Raw genomic sequence first — 22,055 nt, 5'->3', positions numbered from 1 at the left:
GCTCATTGCAGGGCTGTCAGGCGCATCTCTCTTCTTGCTTCGGGTGCTCATTGCAGGGCTGTCAGGCGTAGCAGATACAATCTTTGATCTACATCAATTTTCTCAAGTAAAACACCTAGTATTTGATGAATAGTGATATACAAAGCAGGGAAGCTGAAGGTTTGAACATGCTATAAATCTATCATCTAGTAACTCATATGGACAGAAATTTCTAGATCTCGTAACGCAACATAGAGTTAGAGCAGTTTTCAACCCAGAGCAGTTTGGATCCACTGCCACAAACCTTCACCTCTACTGTGTAAGTACACGATTGGATCATCCTATGGATCATGCAACCATGTCAATATTGCACTCTCCTATCCAAAACTGCAGCAAAAATAGAGATAATCCAAGGAAATTTTACCTAGCGCAAATTGCAGAGAGGGAGATGGAGTCACATTCTTCACCCACGTCGTCCTCCTGATGGGGCTTGGTAATCTCGGGGAGGTCCTCAGCCGTCGACGCCACTGCCCCACTCCCGCTCTCCACCTGGCCAGAATCCCCAATCCTAGGGTTATGGGCGACATAGTCTGGGGGAGAAATTGGCGCTGCTAGCATATGGGCGGAGGCCGTTGAAGATGTTGCGGACGAGAGGGATGGAGGCGCGACTGCGACGGGAACGTTCGGCCGCGACGGTTGGGGAAGCAGCGGCCGAGGCAGAGGGAGGGTCGGCGGCGCATCTGCCATTACGCGCCGTGTCGAGCAGGACGCGGTGGAGGCGAGGTGTGGACGCGCAGCGGCGACTGGAACCTGCGGCGGCGGCAGGGACGCCGTGAGCGACGCCAAGTGCTGGGGGAGCGGCGGAGGCGGCGGTTCCGCCATGGGCGCGAGGTGCGTCCCGTGAGCGGGAAGGTCAGGCACAGTGAGGGACTTGTTTTCCTTATTTTCCTTCTCAGCCCTCTTTTCCATTCTATGAACTGAGGGCAAGATTGTCATTTTTAGATAGACTGACAGGAAAACGGAGTCATTCTAACGACGGACTAACGGCGATGGCAAATAAGCAGCGAAATTTGTTTGTGTTTGGTACATGAGCATTGGTGCTTTGTTGAATGGCAAATGAGCCATTGAGGAGGTAGTCGATGGTATAGAAGCAATTTTCTCTATATCTTGTGCCTATCCTGCTTAGCTCTAGTTGTCATTGTTACACTTAGTTGAACTTAGCATATTTAGGGTTTGTGCTTGTAAACTAAACGTTAGTTTAATTTCCTATTCTTACAAGACAAATCCGCAAGAGTTTTTAATTGCCTATTCACCCCCTCTAGGCGACATCTCGATCTTTCACCCTCCAAGGCGACGACCATGTATGCAGCCGCCTGCCCCATGCCCTCCCGCTAGGGGCGTAGAGCTCATCCTCATGGGCGTAGGCGGCGGTCTCCTCCACCTCGAACGCACCCAGCGCGTGGAGAAGCGCTCTTATCGGATCCTTTAGATAACGGGCGCGAGCCATGATGGTGATGCGCGTCCAACTGCTTTCGTGGTGGCCATGGCTTGTAGATAGCGATTGCCATAGTCGTCGGAGCGACGTCCATTATATTGGCACGACATGGCGGGAACCAGCGCTCGGTTTCGCACGTTCGAAACACCGGCCAAGCGCGCCAAACGTTGGCCTTGCGCAACAAATCGACCGCCCTCCCGCGGGAACCGGTAATCGTCAGCGACATGACGTTAATCACCATTAAAGGTGCCTGACAGTCCTAAAAAAATACTCCCTCCATCTCATGGAATAGGGCGTAAAAAAAAATGGCATGGCGATTAAGGAGAAAATCGCTGGGAGATTAGTTCCAAACGTACCCCTAATAAATCGCTTAGTTCAGCAGCAGATCCCGGATTAACTGCCCATGTCCACGTCCCCCGCCCCCTCGTTTCCCTCGCATTAATTCCGTGTGTGCTGGCTGTAGCCAATGAAAGTTGCATGCATTAGTTTTTCCAAAACAAAAAAGTATGCGTGCAGTGCATGCACATTAAAGCATGGAGGGCAGGTTCGGAAGAATCACACCAAATCTACAGCCACACCTTATGCCTTGACGAAAGTTGTGAAAAAATTATACGCCTTAGACTAGTCACAATGCATAGTATCATATAGAAGTATCATGCGTATGATACTACTACATGTTACTATATCCACAATGCATGGTATCATATACTAGTATCATAGTCTCTATATATTAATTGTTTTGTAGAATCTCAATGCAAATATATGTACAAGATTTACTTGACATTAATTTTTCTAGTAGTATGTGCTATGATACAGTATCTATCTATGATACTAGTACCCTCTCTCTCATCCTTAATTGCACTACCACATCAGCATTTTGCATGCATGGAATGCATGATACTACCTATGATACTCCCATTGTGGGTAGTCTTAATCCATGGGAAGGAGGGAGTACGTCAAACCGTTGAAGACACCCCAGATGCAAACGGCCAGTGGCAGCCGATTACCGTGTTACGAACACAGACGGTCAATTTTGATGACCGAAATAGGTGAAATCCCGGTGACCTAATAAGTATTAATTAGCGACGGTACAAAATCAGCTACAGTACTCCTACACTAGAGGTCTACAGATGGGACGAACTTCCTATAGGGGTGGTGAATTCCGCTGCTTTTGCTCATAGGGGTTTGCGGGAAAATCATCATCATTATCTATCTGTGGGGTAAAAAAGCGAGTACGGATGCTTTGGTGGGGTGGTAATTATATCCCCAGGCCCGTACTTTGAGAGCCTTTTCCCGCCGCTTTGCGCTCCTCTTTTCGGCCCGCGTGTTCTCCCACTGGCCCGTGGGCACCACCTCGGACCCACGTGCATGACATGGGCCCCGCATTCAGGCCACAGCCCTCGCTGGGCCATTTTTGCTACTCCTATTGGGCCCGTGCTGGATACACACATTCCTTACACGTGACAAGCCCATATCTCCTCCGGGCGAGGCCCATACGGGAAGCGGAGGAGTCGTCGTCGTCTCGTCGCTGAGCGAGCGACACAACTGACTGACGCCGCAGTCGCCACACCGGAGGCCATAGCGTGCGTGGAGATCTCCGGCGAGAGCACCGCCGTGGAGTGTTCAAACCGCCGAATCGCGCTCTTCATCCGCAGTCTCCGTCGGCCCCCTCGGCCCCGCCGAGTCGAATCGACCCACCGCCGGAGCAGCATCCCGTGCCTCGCCGCCGCGCGGTAAGATCCCCGGTTCCGCTCCGCGTTCTCTGTTCAGTTTGGCTTCCCGTTCATGGCGCATCCCCGCGCGCTATGCGAGCGAATTCCGCCATTCGAGTATGAATGCGGGACACGACGGGCCTGATTTCGATCGCGAATGGAATTCCCTGTCCCGGGTGGATTTCTGAGGACGATTTCTTCCTTTTTGGCGGGCGCAGGATGGAGGAGGACGGCGAGGCGGAGCGGGAGGCGATCGCGGGGAGGATGCGCGGCGGGGACTACACCGGGGCCAGGACGCTGCTGCTCCAGACGCTGCAGACCAACCCCAGGCTCGACGGCGCCGTCGAGATGCTCGCCGCCCTCGAGGTCCTCTGCGCCGCCAACCGGCCGCCGTCACCGCTCACCGCCAACCGACCGCCGTCACCGCTCAACTGGTACAGGGTCCTCCAGGCCCTGCCCGGGGACGACGCCGCCAGGATCGAGGCGCGTTACAGGACCCTCCTAGACCAGCTGGAGCCCGTCAGGGACAGCCTGCCCGGCGCCGACATGGCGCTCGGCCTCGTCAGCGACGCCTACGAGGTGCTGTCCGATCCGGAGAAGAGGGCCAGGTTCGATTCGGCGAACGCCAACACATCATCAGTGGGCGGTTCTGTCAAGGGGTTGGTGATTGGTGCGCCGAGTAACGCGCATTTCGACCTGCGGATGCATGCCGAAGGCGCTGCACTTTTTAGTGGCATCGATGAGCCTGCTCCTAGCGGCGCAAATCCGGAAGTGGATAGGTTGAACTCTTTTTACAGGGAGTATGTTCAACCCGCCGACAGACCGTGTGCAGAGGTAGGAAATGGTTCAGACATAGCTAGTTCTTCCAAGACCAAGAGCACCGACTCTTTCTTTCTAGGTGATGAGGATGAGTTGCTGTTGCCTGAAGAAAACCATGTCGACAAGAAGCAAAAGAGTGTTTGCGAAAAGGATGTGTGCTGTGAGTCCCCGTCGCAGGTAGATTTGGATGACTGCTTTGCTGATCCCTCAGATGCCGAACAACAAGATGACCACCACTGCTTTGATCAGCACTATGACTATCATAACTTTGAGGATGATAGATCGATAGAGCATTTTACCAGCGGCCAGATTTGGGCAGCGTATGACTGGGAGAAGCTTCCTCGCAGATATGCTCTGATAAATAAAATCTTGACCGACAAGATGCAGTTATATGTCTCGTGGTTCAAACCATGCCCGCAATCTCATGAAGAGAACAAGTGGTTAACTGCAGGCTTGCCATTCGTTTGCGGAACCTTTGTTGTGGACGAGCGCCAAATATCACTGTCGTGTCCAAGCATGTTTTCCCATGAAATATCCGGTGATTATCTGAACCAACATCTTGAAGTATATCCACGGAATGGAGAAGTATGGGCCATTTACAGTGACTGGGACATTGGGTGGTGCAGTGACCCTGAGATGCGTAGGAAGAGTGCATTTTCTGTTGTAGAAATACTTACCAGTTATTCAACAGACTCAGGTTGTACAGTTGCGCCCTTGGTAAGGGTAGATGGATGTAGAAGTGTCTTCCAGAGATACAGGAGCGGGAGGGAGCAGTTATTACAATTCAGCAGTGAAAATCTCCTCATGTTTTCGCATAGGATCCCTTCTTTCAGATTCACTCATGAGGTTGGGACAGCATTGGAGCTTGAACATTCTGCTGTACCGAAAAACCTGCAGCATGTAAATACACTGGCTCCTTTGTCCCCACTTTCAGGCTTGCATAATGATACAAATGGCTTTCATGAAGCTTCTGTCGCGCAATTCTCCTATCCTTCAACAAGTATCCCCCAACAGCAAGGAATGATGAACTACAATAACAAGTTATCAGCTGAGGATTTTGTGGAGGGGCAGATCTGGGCTGTGTATGATGCTCGGGACCGGATGCCTAGGTCTTATGTGAGAATAATCCGCGTGGTCTCACAGGCTGCAGTTTTTGTGTTGAACTTGGAACCACATCCTATGCTTAATGAAGAAATACGATGGGTCGAAGATGGTCTGCCTGTTGCTTGCGGGGTATTTCGAGCTGGTACTGAAACTAGTTACAAGGACATGTCAGATTTCTCTCATCCTGTACAGTGTGACTGGAGTTCAAGGAGGTCTTTCTACCGTATCTTCCCAAAGAAAGGGGAGATATGGGCGATGTACAAAAATTGGGAGATAACCTTAGATAGCACTGACATTGACAATTGTGAACCTCGCATGGTTGAGATACTCTCAGATTATACTGATGAAAATGGAGTCAATGCATGCAGCTTGACTCGGGTAAAAGGCTGCCTATCATTTTTCCAGAGAGTATTACTGGAGGATTTCCATTTGACGAGGTGGATTTCAAGGTCTGAAATGCTCAGCTTTTCCCATCTTGTTCCTGCTTTTGTTGTCATTGAAATCAAAGAGCGTGATATACCACAAGGGTCGTGGCACCTGGAACCAAGTGCCCTACCTCTTAGAACCATACATTGACAGTTCGAAACATAGCAGCTGAAGTTTACCCAGTTGTAACGAATCAACCCTTTCCTTTCGGCTCATTCTGAATAGATCTATCGCCTCTGTCTATGCTCTTGTCTATTGTCTTGATTGCTTTATCTGTTAACGGAGTTGTCACCTTTTCCTTGTACCATCCTTTTGCAATGGTTATTTCTTCTGACCTGTATTTTATCAATAGTGGGCCAGGACAACATTTAACTTGGAAATAAGATTCCTTGGCATAAATAAAAATATGCAACAACGTACATTCTTTGATAAACTGAAACTTTGACTACTCTGTAGCAACAATTTTAGTGTTGTCTTACTGTCGCTGTTGCTACCAAATATCTTGAACCGGATTTGGGTTTTTTATATGTTTCTAACTTGTAAGCTACCCAGCTTCTGTATTACACTGAAAGCATTATTTTTCCCTTGCTATGCCATCAACTGTCTGTTGCCGTTTTCACTATTACTGTTTGGTATTAGATGCTATCAAGTATCAACAGGTTTCAGCTGTGGTTATCTTCGCTCTGACCCTGCTGTTCTTGTGGTTACTTCTTGTTGATACTTCCGTGGATGGGGAAGCCTTTCAGTTATACTTCAGTATGGTTTGAACTTCAGTGTAATGTAAGGTAAATGAATGGATGGAAAATGATGTTTATGTGTGAGATCTGCTGATGTCTGCTTAACAAAGAAAAGTTACCAACAAATAAAGGGTCTGATAATGTTCTCTGTGCATGAGGGCGTCGAGAATATTGGTGATTTGTTGTCAATAGTTCTACTATGATTTTAATATGGCACTGAGGATTACATATTGACAGTTCGAAAGCTGAAGTTTACCTAATTGTAATGAATTAATCTTTTTCTTTTGGTTCATTTTGAATTGATCGGTTTCATCTGTTTATTTATGCTCTCATATTGATTGTTTATCTGTTAAGAGAGTCGTTGTTCAACTTTTCCTTCGTTGTACCATCATTTTGTTATATCTTCTGCCCTCTATTTTACCAGCTGCTGACAAAGACCGATACTAAAACATGGAACAAAGTTTTTTTTTTCCAATAAACAAAAAAAAATGCAACTCATACATTCTTTGATAACAAGACTAGACATTTCAACTACTCTGATGGCAACAATTGAGATGCCAGTCTTACTGTAGCAGTTTAACTGTTTCTGCTACGTTCTTTAGCTGGAGCTGAGTTTTGTTATGTTTTAAGCTACATAGCTTCTGTAATTTTTATCCGTTGTCAACTTGTCATGCCATGAACTGTCTGTTTTCCATTTCCACTACTACTGTTTCTTACTAGATGCTACGAACAGTTCCCAGTTGGGGATATCTTCTCTCTGGCCCTGCCGTTCTTCGGGATATGTTCTCTCTGAAACTGTTGTTCTTCTGGTTGCTTGTCTAGAATTTTGTCGGTGTGGAATCCCATTGGTTACGCTGCTAAATATTTTTCCCTGAGATGGAACGTAAAGTTAAATGAAAGGATGGAAACTGATGTTGATTTGTGTGAGATCTGCTGATGTTGCATTGGTGCCTAAGAAAGCAAAGTTACAATTACCAACAAATAAAGAGGCCTGGTAATGTTCTCTAAGCACGAGGATGTCCAGAATATCTCCACTAATGCTTCTATTATGATTACAATAGGATAATTCTTCGTATCAAGAAGTGAGATATGCAAAACTATAAACAAGTGAATTATGTCTTGTACAGCCACCTTTTACCTATTTTCTTAAGCAAGCTTGAACATGAGCAGTTATGATTTTCTTTGTTTGATTATTGTAACAATATTAATCAAGTACAACTGACCTTTTGGATGGGCTAAATATTGCTTTCTTGTTGCTGTCATTAGCATTACTTGTAAGCCTTATTTGGTACTTGATGTTGTCTTTACTTTAAGCGATATGTGCCTATGCTCATGCAATTGCGTAGCCCTTCCAGTGCAGCCATTGGATTCTAATTGAATGACTAAACCTTGAACTCTGGATTTTATCCAATTCCAGGCTGCTGGTTTTGTTTTTCTATTTCTCAGTTACACCGTTGTATTTTGGTCCATTCAAAGGAAATGATATGCTAGAATGAGCATTGTATTTTGTGGTCCTTTTGTGTAATGTAGGCAGCTTAAGTTAGATACTATGGTGATCTAAATGTCCTTTTGTCAACAAGATTTTATGGCGTTCATTGTATTGTTGTCACTTGACTTAGGCAACTATTTCCAATACGTCTAAATACATCCTCTGAAGTCTAACTTGTTAGTTTAAAAATTAATTGACCAGTTAGTCCTCACCAGCTGATTCTACGAAACTGGTTGTGTCGTCATGATTTATGTGTTTTTCTTGTGCTTCATACAACTAGTATTTGTATGTGCAAGTGCGAAGTTTCCTGCCAGGCAACTTGCTTAGGGAACACATTTAAGAATGACAGAGATAGATGAATGCATAATATCTCTATTTATTTTCATGTGCTCAAGTATACAAATACAGCTGTTGCTTGAGTGTTTGTATCGTACATGCAACTCTGAAAGCTTCCAACTGACTTAAGAAGCACTAAAGAATGACAGGGATGCAAATTCATGATGCAGAGTGGCGTGAAGCGTTCTGTCATACTAACAACCAAGTTTACAGGTGAATTGCTTCATCTGTCATCCACATGTCAATATAGTGAAAACATGTCACCCTTGAAAGGTACATGTTGTGTGTGGTAAGGCTCAAAGTGGAAATTATTGTCCTAACTGATGTCGAACTTGAAAGTGCAATCTTGGTCACTAGCGTACTCAGGAAGGAATAGAAGTAGTTGAGCTGAACAATGTGAGAATTGTAATTTGTTTCTTACATGGAGTACTCTGCATTTTGAACTCCTTCTGTGCACTTCGGCTTTGATTTGTTTCATATCATTTTAACTTTCTCTCTCTCAGTTTCAAAGCTATTAAGTAGTCCTCTTTCTTTTAAAAAATCCTTTAGTCTTCATGGATGTTTCTGTCTATGTCAACACTCTGAACGGTATATTAAGAATGAGTTCAGAGAGCCCTGTCTATTTGAATTTCAAGCTGCATCGTTGAGATTTGTTTTTCAAAGTTCTATTGTGCCATTACCACAACAAACTAATTAAGATCTAGAGATCTCATACATTGATTGATTCAAGCAATACTGCACTTTCTTTGCGGGTGGGCATTGAATGTGCGCGAGTGATGCTTTTCTTGATGTAGTCCGGGGGTTTGGGAGAATGATAGTTCCTCCTTGCCTACTCTATAAAATCGTGGTAGTTTGATCTTTCTTATTCAGAACCTTTTTTTCTTGGAAGTTTAAGGATGTGATAATAAATCATTCTGTACTAAATGACACTGAAGATACCTAGGGATAGTATACCTAAAGAGCACTTTCATTCTTTGATCTATATTACTGAAATATTTTTGTTTCCTCTGACCAACCCTCTTTGCAATACCAACTCTACTGATTGCATTTTTTATCCTCACGCTGCAAGGCGCCAACAGGTGAGTTCCTCTGCCGTGTATGGTTGTACAATATACGTAGCGGCTTGTCTTGATTAGAAGCGTACAGTATCCTAATACAAATATAAAGAACCTTCCACTGCATAATATATTGTTGTACTGTCACAGTTCACCTTGCATCGAGACCATTTTACTGGCCCTGCCTTAGACCTTTGAGTTGCGGAGCAGTGCAAGTAACCCCTCTGCTATGCATATATGTATTTGTTGTACCGTCGCATTTCACCTTCCCTTACCATTTTACTGGTCCTGCTCTTAAACCTTTGAGTTGCAGAGCAGTGCAAGTAACCTCTCTTCTATGCTGGTTTGTTGTAGTTGACAAGAATGGGAAGTCCTTGGAATCCAATACAAAAGTGGGCCACTTGCAACTGGAGATCTCCGTCCCAGCTTACATTATAACCCAGTCATCCAATGGACTGTCATTGCAAATGATTTCCCATCTGATGAGTATTTGATCTCGTCACTTCTGTGATTGATGGGGTTCACCATCCATTCTTCACCTAACTTTGCTCGGGTAGGATTAATATATTCTAGTATTCTAGTATTCTACCTTGTGAGTAATCTCTGTAAGCCGTTGTTACTCTTCCTCTGTCTCTTGCCAGGACTAGTATATATATAAAGAAGAGGAGGCTCTTGTACTCTCGTCAAGACAAAGCCTTGCGAGAAAAGTCTCGTTGAAGAGAGGAGAGGGAGCTCCATCCAGAGGGGGACGAAGAGCCAGAATGAAGCACGGGGAAGAAGATGACACAGCGAGCACAGGTGGATCAGACGCCACCATGGGCGGCGGCACAGCAGTCAAGCACCAAGCTTTGAGGCTCGCCGAGGACCTCTCCCTACCTTCAGTATGATCTCTCTCCCTCTTTCTTTCTCTCTCTCTCTCTCTCTCTCTCTCTCTCTCTCTCTCTCTCAAGCTTACTTGATGACGGTATGAAATCTCTAATGACTCTGCCCAGCTCTGATCATTTCCATGGTCTGGTCATGTTTTCTTGAGGTTTTGTTGTTCACCATTCTTTGGTGAGGACAGTGTCAACTGTGCGCGGATCACTATTAGTTTCCTCCTAATTGCCTGCTTCTTCTTCCTGATAATTCCGTATATCCGTTGCTCTTCTCTCCCTGAGCAAGCGGTGTCGTCGTGAACGGCATGCACATGACATTAGAGTCTCTTGGATTCTCTTCCCATTTCTCAAGGCACTAGTAGGCCTTCAATGGCAGCCACTATTCTGTTGTACTTCTATGCCGCACTCAGTCTTCCCATATTGTGTGTTCCCTGCCCATTGAAATGTGTGACAGTGTGAGCGAGTGATCAGTAGTTTTCTCCTTGGATGCTCACGGTCCCCTCCATTTTCAGTTACCTTTTTTTGCCTTGAAACTTTTAGGATAAAGGCAGGTCGAAAAGCCATCAAATCAATCGATATGCCGCACAATTCCACTACCACAAAATCCATCATCCTATTTTTTATACTTTCAGCAGAATAAAAGTGCTGAGATCAGAATGATCTCATTCTCATCTTCCCTAACGCACAAGTAGACAATAGAACAGCCAAGCCGCATCTGCATGGAGCAGCAGCAGTAAGAATCTGACAGCCACGTCGCCACACATGCAGCAAGCAACTGTAGAAGTAGGATGGGAGCAGCAGTAGACGACTAGCACTGCAATTGGGGTGTCGGTTGTGCTTCTGAATTCAGATTGAGACCTGCTTGCTGCTCTTGGAATTGTGGAGGTGAAAGTGAAACTAGCATCAATAATCGGTGCCCGATGCCATGTGTGCTTGCTGGTTGCTGCCATTAGGTTCCAAGCGGAGATAAAGACTGGACTTTTGTTCGTGCCTTGGCTGGCTCTTGACCGTGCGCACCTGACATCACGTGCATCCAGCCGTTAACCGGGAAGCTACGGTCAGGTCGCTGTAGCAGCCTCCCTGCTCGGCATATGGATTCAATTTTTTCTTTGTGTGAATGGTCAACAAATGGATTCCATAAATACAATGTACAACTGGTCAACACGACAACAACTAACTGAATTCCCAGTTCTATCTCAACATCCCCTCTTCAGGCATCATAATATATCCTTCGTAGATCTATTCCTGCTCTGTATTTCTCTGGTCAAATACAACAGCACATGCTATACAGAGTGCATTGTTTGATCTGTAGGTACAATACATTTACATGTGAGTTCATTTATGCGAATTAACTAGTGCAAGTAGAACATCATGCTGTCCTGTTTCAAAAGAAAGAAAAAATATGATGTGATTCCTTCATTCCTATCCCACCATGCTAAGAATATTTGAACACGTTATTATATGCATGTGTTGCGCTGATGTGCACGGGTTTCATGAATTAACCATGCAAACTAACTATGTCGATCTGGAAGATTTGATTCAGCCAAACAAAAACATTTCACCGTCAGCTGGCTTAGCCAGGTTGTACAGTTTTGACCAAAGATCTCTGCACATGTATGTGGCCGTTGTACGTCCAGAAGAAGCAAACAGTACATAACACATGCTTGACATTGACGGAATCCTTCGATTACAGTAGAGACTAGAGAATAAAACAATACAATCACTATCTGTGATAGTAGAAGATTGTTAAGAGCTCTTAGGTTGGATGGCGATGTGCCCGTTTAATTACCACGGACACATGGGGATAGGGACATCCAATTTACCCTGATATATACAAGGACACACAAGGAGTATACATGTAGTCATGTAGTGTGTAGACCGTTAAGATGTTAGTGTGTCATCTTAATTAACGATGGAGGGCGTGTTCACCGGCACCCGACAGTAAGGTACGAGAGGCACCACTCGGCCACATGCATTTGCCCTCGAGTATGCATGTATAACGGTGTCCTCATTGATATGGGTAACATAATATCATATCACAAGCACCGCACGTGATGTCTATAAAACACATACGTAGTACTACGGTAGTACAAGCAGCAGCTTAAATTAACTTATCCACGTCATGCCATACAAACAAACAATTGCTCCTAGTAGCAATACTGCACTCATGTGACAAGAATGAATTTCTCAAGTGGCAAGATAGAATTGGTTAGGTGAGACGCATGTATGCCAATTAGTACCTCTAATGATGCTTTAACTAGAGTAGGCCTGCAGGTTGCTATACCACTCAAGTGGTTAACCATTCACAACTACTAATCATCATCAGTAGCTATAATAGTTAAGTCAAGCCTAACCATTCACAGTTAATCATCGTCCGTACCTACTCATTAAGTCGAGCCTAACTGGGTATTGAATTCAGTTAGTGCATCCATCACTGGCTTAGCTTAGCTTAGTTCTGCAGTAAGCATAGCTGGTTGCTGGCCCCTTTGCTCCATACTAAGGCTGCTCATAGTGGGTAGTAACTTAGACTAGTAACATATGCCATGTTACTAGTCTAGGTTACTACCTTCATAGTGAGTAGTAACTTATATGTGGTGTCATGCATTGTGTCATTTATTATGTTGTAGACTCATTTTGCCTTGGGGTGTGTGATGTTATGGTAACATAGCTAGTTACCACCTCACTCTCTTTCTTCATTTATTCGCATGCCATGTCACCAAAATGCCTTGAGATGTGTGATGTTACTAGCTATGTTACTCCCACTATGAGCAGTCTAACGTACTGAAGCAATACACATTTTGAATTAATGGTGTTAAATTTAGCTTAGCTGTGTGGATATTGATGGGAGTGAAGTTAATGGAGTTGGGGATAATGCAGGTGCAGGTGGTGGTGATGAGCGCCAACATGGGTTGTTCGCACTGCCGACAGCGGGTCACCAAGGTGGTAACCAAGATGAACGGTAAGGATCTAATCGACGTCTATATGCTGCTTCCTCCAAAATTCCCATGAAAATCCTACATACATCGCTGTGCCGGCACGAAACGGAGGAGACTGGTGCCATGTTTGGCAGTCTGTGGAACATTTTAATCGCTGAACCGTTGGTGCATATATGTAGCTGCAATATTGCGCTGATGAGTTTAGGTTTGTTTTGATTAATCCAGCAGGGTTGCTGGATTACATGGTGGATTTCGGGAAGAAGGAGGTCACGGTGAGGGGAACGGTGTTGCACACTAAGAAAAAGAGGAAGAAGAACAAGATCAGTGGAGTTGGCAGCAGCTGGGAGAAGATGCCGCCGACGTCTCCTAATATAAGCGCCAGGACACTGTCCTGGTTTTTGGGGTGCTACGGTTCATAACTAGAGTACATACCGTTCCTAGTTGCTTAATTATTTGTGTTAATTCTTCTTTTTCTTTCTTTGTATTTTTATATAGTTTTTTTTGCTGGGCAAATAATGTATGCTGGTAGTAGCGTTGTGTATATCATTTTCCAGGCATGTGGGCATGTCCTATATAATCCCAATATTTGCAAGGAAACACTGTTATCTTCGGGCTTATTTGCAAGAACCCTACTATAATGGGTATATTGACGACGTTAATCCGTCCGAAGTCTGTCCGACACAGTGCACGGCCATTTGATCAGAAGGTTGTATGACTTGTATCGACCACTACTAGGAAACAGTCTATTGCTGACGTACCATTTTTTGCTACTGCCGGCATACATGTGCACGTGGTGGGAACATGCCAGTGATAATTACCTATCGCTGGCGCACCACTGCATTCGCCTGCACTACGGGAAGCTACCACCGGCGCAGCATGTTTGATTCGCTGGTGCTATAAATTTTTGGAAATAAAAAAAAGCAGGGCCAAGCGCCCCGGTCCGCATGCATCTGCCAGCTACTTTCATGATTACAGATCAGTAAAAAAATCAACAACTGCCAGAAACATTTACAAAACGCACCCTAAAAAGAAAAGAAAAACGCAATCGGGTCATCCTCTTCCTCCACCGCCTGATGGAGCTGCAGGTCGCCATCCTTGCCGCGCCGACGGTCGCCGCCTTCTCCTCTCAGTGCGCCAGTCGCGGAGGTGCTCCCCGCCTGGGAGCACGATGAACCGGCCGCTGCCGCACACCGCGCTCGCCGCTTCGCTTCGCGCCTCGCCGGAGCCGCCGCCGCGAACGCCGCCTTGCCCGCGCCCCGCCCGAAGGAGCCGCCGCACGCTGCCTCGCCCGCTCCCCGCCCGGAGGGCGCACCATTTATTTGGTGCGCCGGTGGTATCATTTGCAGCTATAGCCTATTTCGTAGTAGTGGACGGAGTCCAACGGATTACTTCGGTCGTACCAAAATTGGACACGAAAGATCGTACGCAAAGCAATTCCGTATTTGCAAGTACCGACCATTAGAACTAGTAGTAAGTTATTAGATGTCGTTGGCTTACCTGACAGGTCTCATCCAAAGCACTTTATTCGGTACTAGATGACCCGGTGCGCCCCGGCGCACAGGCAAAATAAAGAAAGTACTCTAACCACAAGTTTTAATCAGTTAAGTAGTGCTATTTTTCTTCAAAAGTACATACAGTGTTATTTTTTCAATAAAAATACACCAGGATCATCACTAAGAAGCAAATGACAAATGTCTATGGGTAAATAATTTAGGTTTCCAACGTAACAGAAAATTGAGAACCACTATACTACTACAGTTACAATACAACAATGGCAATAATGGCAAAACTTGTATGAAAAAATTGCTAATGTTCAATAACATTGTCATACGACACAGTGCACCCCAGCGCAGAAGCAAAAGCAAGAGAGTACTATAAACATCATAAGTATATTACAGAAGCCAAGTTGTGGAATTCACATGTACATTGTACCGAATTTTAGCGAAGTTACAATAACATTGTCCTATAGGCAACAACATTATGTACAAACTCAGGAGGTGCAAGTATCCATGTCAAGTATTTTGAAAGAAACAACATAATTATTATATGGTACGATTTTACATGTCTTTTTTCTCTTCTCAAAACTCATATCTACAGCACAAATTACTACCGAATGATCTCATTATGTACAAACTCAGAGGTGGTAATGTGTGGAGCTTGGTCTGGGGCAACATATGTTCTCTATTGATTGAAAGCAGCTTCACGTCCATGCCCATTCATTAACCACCAAAAGTGGCTATGCTCCGGTAGCAATCCTCATTATCTTCATATACGGTCAGTCCACAATCTGCAACGTATAAAGAGATTGGTCTGGTAAGAGCTCTTGATCTGAAAAGATCGCATGACAGAAGAAACACCCGCATGTGATTAAAATTTCGCTGCAAAGACTGTATAAAAAATGTTTAGATACATATAAACGGTAGGTGAAGGTGAAGCCTCATAATAGCATGGTTCCAAGTGCCGCAGCTACAGGTGTTTTTTTTCATCGCACACCATTGAAAAGGTTACCACACCTTGAAACAAAGAGGAATAAAATTTTATCTTGATCACGAAGACGTGAACAAAGCTACTTGTTCTAAACTGATAAAGTTTATCTCTGGTTAAATAACACATGCTTATATAATTCCTTCAGATTTCGGTAGAGAAAAAATTCTTCCGGAGATTGATTTTATCAAGCTTTATATGGCATCATGTTGAAATGTGTAGCTGTTATTATTATATGGTATCCGGAGAAAGCAAAGTGGTGTGCAAGAAAGCAAACCAATAACACATGCATTATATGAAAATTTAGCCAACGAAAATTTAGCCAATGCCAGCACAAGCTGGTTAGGTTGGTTGTATTAACACCTGAGTAGAACTGATTATGAGCCCAACGCTCCTCATGGTATATGTACACACTTTTGCTTTAGTGTGCCCCTTGGCCGAAACTCAGCTCTAGTATCGCCTTGTATGCCTCTGTAACCGCACAATGAGCCATGTATAAGTCCGTATAGCTCAAGGTTTTTGTACACAAATTATGAGTATATTTCATGTATATGTGTGAAATGAACCGGGGCAAATGTTGAAACCATTTATATCTAAACCATAAGCCTTACCTTAGTAGTTGCGGCATATTAACATTTATAATTTTTTACTTTGCATGGGTGTTAGAATCAGCTCATTCCTAGGGTCTTGGCTCTATAAACGCAAGTATTTGTAAGGAGTTCACATCATGTGATACAAAGATCCATGAAGCTATCAATGACTTTAAATAAGTAATAACAATAAGAAAAGCATTTTGTCGTCACACACAACATACATATTTGTGCTCCTCACTAATTGTTGGAATCATAAATATTTTATTTTTACAAAGGCAATGCCTACACCAATCATACAAGTATAAATATATCACACGAGGGTCAAAAATCTATTAAAATACCAAAGAAGTTACTGTGCATGGTGTTGATTCACCAAAATACACCACTACACATAATTATTGTGTCATTGTGACAGTAACTGTTATGGATCTCATGAAGCAATAGTAAAATACACCACTGCACATACACCACCTCATTTGGATCTGAATTTAAATCCAAAACTGTTGTCAAAATATTTTATAAAAACCTGGAAGTGACCTCTTGAACTCCTCTGAATCTCCCTAATTTTTATGTTAGGTTTTGAGCCCACAAACTGGCATTTTTCTTCAGCTAGGAACATTGGTTTTAAGCAAATACAAAGAGAAACGAAGAAAAAAAGTACTTGCCTTGGGCCGATTATAGCCCATTGTCCTGCGTGGTCGTCCTCTACATAGAGGTGAGACGATGCCACGCGCAGCTCATCCCCTGCTGCACAACGCTCTGCTCCTCTTCTCCATGTTCCCCTGCTGCACAAGGAGAGTACATCCCTGAGAACAGCAGACAAAAGAGAAGGATGTGAGGGAATATATATTTACTCACTGCAAACCAAAAGCGCAAAGGGGTGTGCAGATGGAAGAAAATATACAGTATATGTCTAATTATCCCGACAACTAAATGAAATATATTGAAACGAACCTATTCAACAGAACACTAAAGCCTGGAAATACATGTCCAGCCTAACCATGGACAACAAGGAAACCCGAAATTTCTGAAAGCAAGTCCAACCTGACCATACACAGCAACAAAGCAAGCTAAGTAAAACAGTTCAAGAAATATTGCTTACATAAAATTAGTAGAATCCGTAAAACATCCATTATGAAAGAGGTAAAGCATATATGAAATAATGGCAGCACGAATCCCAACTACGAAAAATAGCATTAACATATTGTAGTGCAAGAAATACAATCATTTGTCAAGAGCAATCGCCACTTGGCCTAGGCCCATAAATTTTAGCAATATATTTCAAAACTGTAATAATAAAGAAATCTCCAGAGTACATGTAAATGAAGAAGCGAAAGCAGTGCAAGTATATTAATTGGGTGCCAAGTGAGAAGTCTACTGACCACAAACACCTCTCACGTTCCCTCATTTCAGTGAGATGGTTACACAAGAACCATAAATTCGTTTTAACCTGGTACTGCAAGAAGCAGATGGTCCAAGCAGCTACCAATTTACTGCATTTGTGCTTCTTGGCGGTAAAGTTTGAAATAATTCCATCAGCACATTACATAGATATTAAGATGGAATCATTGAAACAATAAAATGATGCTAAATTAATTCATAAAAAATGATGCAGTTGCCCTTGGCACACACTGAACCATGTTGACTAATGAAGGTTATACACTGTGGACGAACTTATCAAATTTTACCTTTGTGTATTGACCACACCCAAGAGAGAGAGAGAGAGAGAGAGAGAGAGAGAGAGAGAGAGATTATCCTACAAATCTATCACAATTCTTTTTCAGTTCAGTTTGAAGTAAATTCATACTATCATGCTATCTTTTTTAGTTGGAAGTAAACATCAAGAACCGAGCGTTAATTAATCATGTAACTGTTAACACCAAACCCATATGAGAAGTGAAGTCAAATGTTTCAATAAATAGGGTTGACTGATATCCATTTGCATCCTACCTGTTAATTACACATCTGACCTAGTTGCTTCTTAAATTTATACACGCTGAACTGTACCCACGGATTAAACAATAACCTTATTTATCTGACCGGCCTAAATTAATACATCCAGTCCAGTTTGAGCCTAGTTAAAGCCCAGCAATCCGCTTTATTTATCTGACCCCTTACAAGCAGTTGATTCAACATTGCACGTTCGAGTGTTGTTCTAGTGATTCTTGCATATTGTTCTCAGTTCACCAATATCATTTTGTACTGACACAGAGGTGGCTGCATATATTCATTCAAATTTGAACGCCAAGCAATTGCAACTCTCTACACAACCTTCTCTCTTATAGGTTGAACGACAAACTCAAATCAGGTTATGTGCACTAAATTCAGGGGAATGATATGATAATTCAGGCTCAAAAAAGAAGGTAATACAGAGTTAGCTTCATATTGACCATCCCTGGGTTTTGGCCAGTGAAAAACAATGGAACACAACTAACCAAGGATCGATTAGAGGGTGCCTCCCGCAAGAAACCAGTCCAAGCACACTTGCAATATCCATCAAGCCTACCATCGAGTATGGATTCCACTGCACAAGGAAAACATCAATGGTCACCAATAATGCAAAGCAACAGGTAAGCCCATCATAAGCGGAAAGAAAGTTCAGATATGCAATGGCAAGAAAGTAATTTAAATTAATCGCATGGCAAGCATATTCAGGAGAGTCACCTGGAGATACTTGTATTTCCGCACAACTGACAGACACTAATTGGATCTGCATTTTATTAGCAGCAGCAAGCACACGATTTTCCTGGAGTTGCCGTTGCTTTAGCTGAAAAAACAACAATAATGTCTATGTTATATATCGAACAAAATGGAACATCACTACAAATTCAAGTTTACTGTGATAGTAGTGCAAATGGAACAAAACTGACAAGAATCCTAGGGACCACTACATACTCATACTTATTCTCAAATTGAGTGGACTACAAAGAGGCAAACCTGGCATATTATCTCACTGCATCATAAGCAGAATATTTAAACTGCATTATCAAAATAAAGAAGTCAGCATACATATAACAAAAGACACCCTATCACAAGAGAATAGAAAAGAATTGAGACCTAACATTTAATTATCCAGGCCTAAGAGCATGGAGTATAAAGTAAAATGTCTATGTTATATATCGAACAAAATGGAACATCACTACAAATTCAGATTTACTGTGATAGTAGTGCAAATGGAACAAAACTGACAAGAATCCTAGGGACCACTACATACTCATACTTATTCTCAAATTGAGTGGACTACAAAGAGGCAAACCTGGCATATTATCTCACTGCATCATAAGCAGAATATTTAAACTGCATTATCAAAATAAAGAAGTCAGCATACATATAACAAAAGACACCCTATCACAAGAGAATAGAAAAGAATTGAGACCTAACATTTAATTATCCAGGCCTAAGAGCCTGGAGTATAAAGTAAATGTTATATAGCTCGCACTGGCAAATTCAGACAAGGTCGACTAACCATTAATATATCCTACTTGCTGACATGTGCATAACAAAAGGAACCCTATCACAAGAGAATAGAAAACCGAGTGCATCCATTACTTGAAAGAACCCTATTATTTACATGAGCTGCAGTATAAGAACCCTATCAAGATTGAATTACTATCCAGAACAAGCTCTTCAAGTGCAATCATGACATCTAGTCAATATTTGGGATATTAGGAAATGAATAGAACCATCACATCACTAACCATGACAAAGAAAGAAAAGAGGAGGTGCGGACTCACCTCTGAGCAACAACACAAAGGGAAAGGATAATGGGTAGAAGTGAGGCCTCTCAAACTATCAAATTTGTAGATAAATAACTATCCATCATAAAATTTCCAACAAAAAAGGGATCCCTCGATTCTGGAATCACTAAGAGCCAAAATAAGTTTCTTAATTTTGATTTATAGCTTGCAAGGCCATCTTTTTCTCACATTTTATCAGACAAGTCTTGCATGATTATTTGTATGATTGTACTCATTTGTTTACTACTCTTACCGCCCTATAAGGACATAAATAATTAGCAATCAAGCATGAATTGTATATACCAGACAAAATATCATCTAAATCCAGTTTTCAGCTTCCTTTTCATAAGCCTATATGCCATCATTTCAATTGCAGTTCATATTTTGGACTTTTATCTATCAGAGCAACTAAATGATAATAACAAAATCTAGTGAAATAATGCATGAGGAAACAAGGATAATAAAATCATTTGTTATTCATTAGTCTTATGTAGCTAAAGAGATGCATCTCCTAGAAAGAACATACAACATGGTTAGGCCCAGTTTCATACTGGTGCATTTGATCCTACTGCTGCATAGGCACTCATTTCATAAAACCATTATAGCATGAGCCAGTACCTTGACAACAAAATTGCATTAACACTAATCCACCCTACCTTATAAGTCAAGATCATTAACTATAAATAAATATCCATAGATTGAAATGGTGATAATCCTATGACACAACCACGAAGATTTGCAACATGAAAAGGTTCCCATTGGCCAGAGCCCAGAGGAATAAGCATGACCTCCGAAGCACTTTTTTTTGTACACAGAACATGCACCCAACAAAATTTAGATAACCATCCACGATACAGAAAAGGGTAAACTAAAATACCTTTGTTGATAATTAATTCCCAGGCAGCCAGATTAGGAATGCCGCATAAGTAATTAATTCACAGACGGAAACCAGAAGAAACCGCTTGAATTTAATCAGGCAACATACAAACCCTGCCATGAACTAACTCATCATTCGAACATATAAACCCAGGAAAGTAAAGGCGTTGGAAACCAGAAGATACCACTTGCTTTTGATCAGAAGACTACAAACCTGTTATGTGCTCCTAAAAACAAAGCGAACATCACCATCTTTGACAATTTGGTCGCTTTTATCATGAGTTTGAACATGTGCTACCAGAAACAATTTGGTTACATTTATCCTTGGGCCACAACACATTGTGTGACGCCCCTCCTTCTCGACGTGATGTTGTTCCTTCTCCCACCTGAGGCTGCCTAGTCATTTCGAAATAAACGAGATGTAAGCATACACACCCGCCTAGAATCAAGCACCACTTAAATGGAAGCAACAAGAACAGCATCACAGAATATTTGGAAAAGGAGGGATGCAAATATCAGTAAACATCTAATATAGGATTTACTTTAAATCTAGCATACAAATTATATGCTTCAATTCAGCAATAGGAAACTTTTTTCCTCCTAGCCTGAGAACTCCAACATGAATATGAATTAGAGAAAATCATTGTAAGAGGCACTCTACTCCCTTGAAGCTCGGCAATGGCTGAGGAAGTGGCATGGGCCCTCATCTTGCTGCCGTCGTTGCTGTGAAATGCCCGTAATTGCGTTCTAAATAAAAATAACAAAAACGTATGCAGATGAGACACATTACATACGTGAGAGAGCAAATAAACAGAGGTGGGCAACGATCATCTACTTTACTCACCAATGACAAGGGAGACGAGCAGATCAGGAATCTGCTGGCAAGAATTCATGGCGCCATTGTCCTGACCACATGCCAACGCAAACACCAGCTTCAGTTATCCTCATCCACCACATCCGAGCTCCTCCCCCAACTTCACCTCATCCTCTCTTGCCCCTCCTAGCTGCAAAGTAGAAATTAATTTCAGATAATAGAATCAGGCTTGAGCCCAAGCGGGAGGAAGGAGACGGCCATGATTTTTCTTGGCAGAGGCCATGGCCGGCATGGAGCAGCCTTCCTCGCCTACTGTTCTTGTGGGGAGAAGAGGAGGAGCTATGCACAAGATAAGAAGAGGCAGCAACGTACCTCGTCCTAATGGGAGTAAGCGCCGAGGATATGAACGAGGGAGAGGGAGGCTTCCATCCACTCAAGGTCGCCGTCGCCTGCGCTGGGCCGGCCCTGTCCACGGTTTGGCCGGCTATGTCCCAGATCCCACCCGTAGGCTGCCCTCCTCCTTCCGCCAAGGCACGCCCCAATTTCTAGATCGAGGCGGAGAATGGAGACGAGAAGTGGATCGACCTT

General features: G+C 43.2%; 2 protein-coding genes and 1 long non-coding RNA gene across 5 annotated transcripts; 2 read left to right on the top strand and 1 right to left on the bottom strand.

Annotated features, from left to right (window-relative positions):
* The first annotated feature begins 2,982 nt into the window (after positions 1 to 2,982).
* On the top strand, positions 2,983 to 5,839 carry LOC127345474 (uncharacterized). The gene is made up of 2 exons (XM_051371952.2): positions 2,983 to 3,207; positions 3,405 to 5,839. Exon 2 carries the CDS (start codon positions 3,406 to 3,408, stop codon positions 5,683 to 5,685), a length of 2,280 nt encoding a protein of 759 aa, XP_051227912.1. The 5' UTR covers positions 2,983 to 3,207; position 3,405; the 3' UTR covers positions 5,686 to 5,839.
* Positions 5,840 to 8,160: 2,321 nt separating this feature from the next.
* LOC127345476 (uncharacterized) lies at positions 8,161 to 13,572 on the top strand. 3 transcript variants are annotated; one of them, XM_051371954.2, is made up of 5 exons: positions 8,161 to 8,310; positions 9,507 to 9,705; positions 9,794 to 10,033; positions 12,905 to 12,986; positions 13,192 to 13,572. In XM_051371954.2, exons 3-5 carry the CDS (start codon positions 9,914 to 9,916, stop codon positions 13,380 to 13,382), a joined length of 393 nt encoding a protein of 130 aa, XP_051227914.1. In that variant the 5' UTR covers positions 8,161 to 8,310; positions 9,507 to 9,705; positions 9,794 to 9,913; the 3' UTR covers positions 13,383 to 13,572. The 3 variants fall into 3 exon arrangements, with proteins under 3 accessions (XP_051227914.1, XP_051227913.1, XP_071684738.1); XM_051371953.2 differs by having other exon boundaries at positions 8,167 to 8,310; positions 13,189 to 13,572; XM_071828637.1 differs by lacking the exon at positions 8,161 to 8,310 and having other exon boundaries at positions 9,443 to 9,705; positions 13,189 to 13,572.
* A 3,113-nt stretch (positions 13,573 to 16,685) lies between these two features.
* LOC127345472 (uncharacterized) lies at positions 16,686 to 17,519 on the bottom strand. The gene is made up of 3 exons (XR_007878705.2): positions 17,423 to 17,519; positions 16,995 to 17,084; positions 16,686 to 16,846 (listed from the first exon to the last, which is right to left on the bottom strand). It is a non-coding gene; the product is annotated as an uncharacterized lncRNA (long non-coding RNA).
* Positions 17,520 to 22,055: the final 4,536 nt, after the last annotated feature.

This window comes from Lolium perenne, chromosome 3 (genome assembly GCF_019359855.2).
Source record: "Lolium perenne isolate Kyuss_39 chromosome 3, Kyuss_2.0, whole genome shotgun sequence".
Classification (NCBI taxonomy): Eukaryota; Viridiplantae; Streptophyta; class Magnoliopsida; order Poales; family Poaceae; genus Lolium; species Lolium perenne.
Note: the sequence above shows the minus strand (reverse complement) of the source record. Positions and strands in the feature narration are given on the sequence as shown.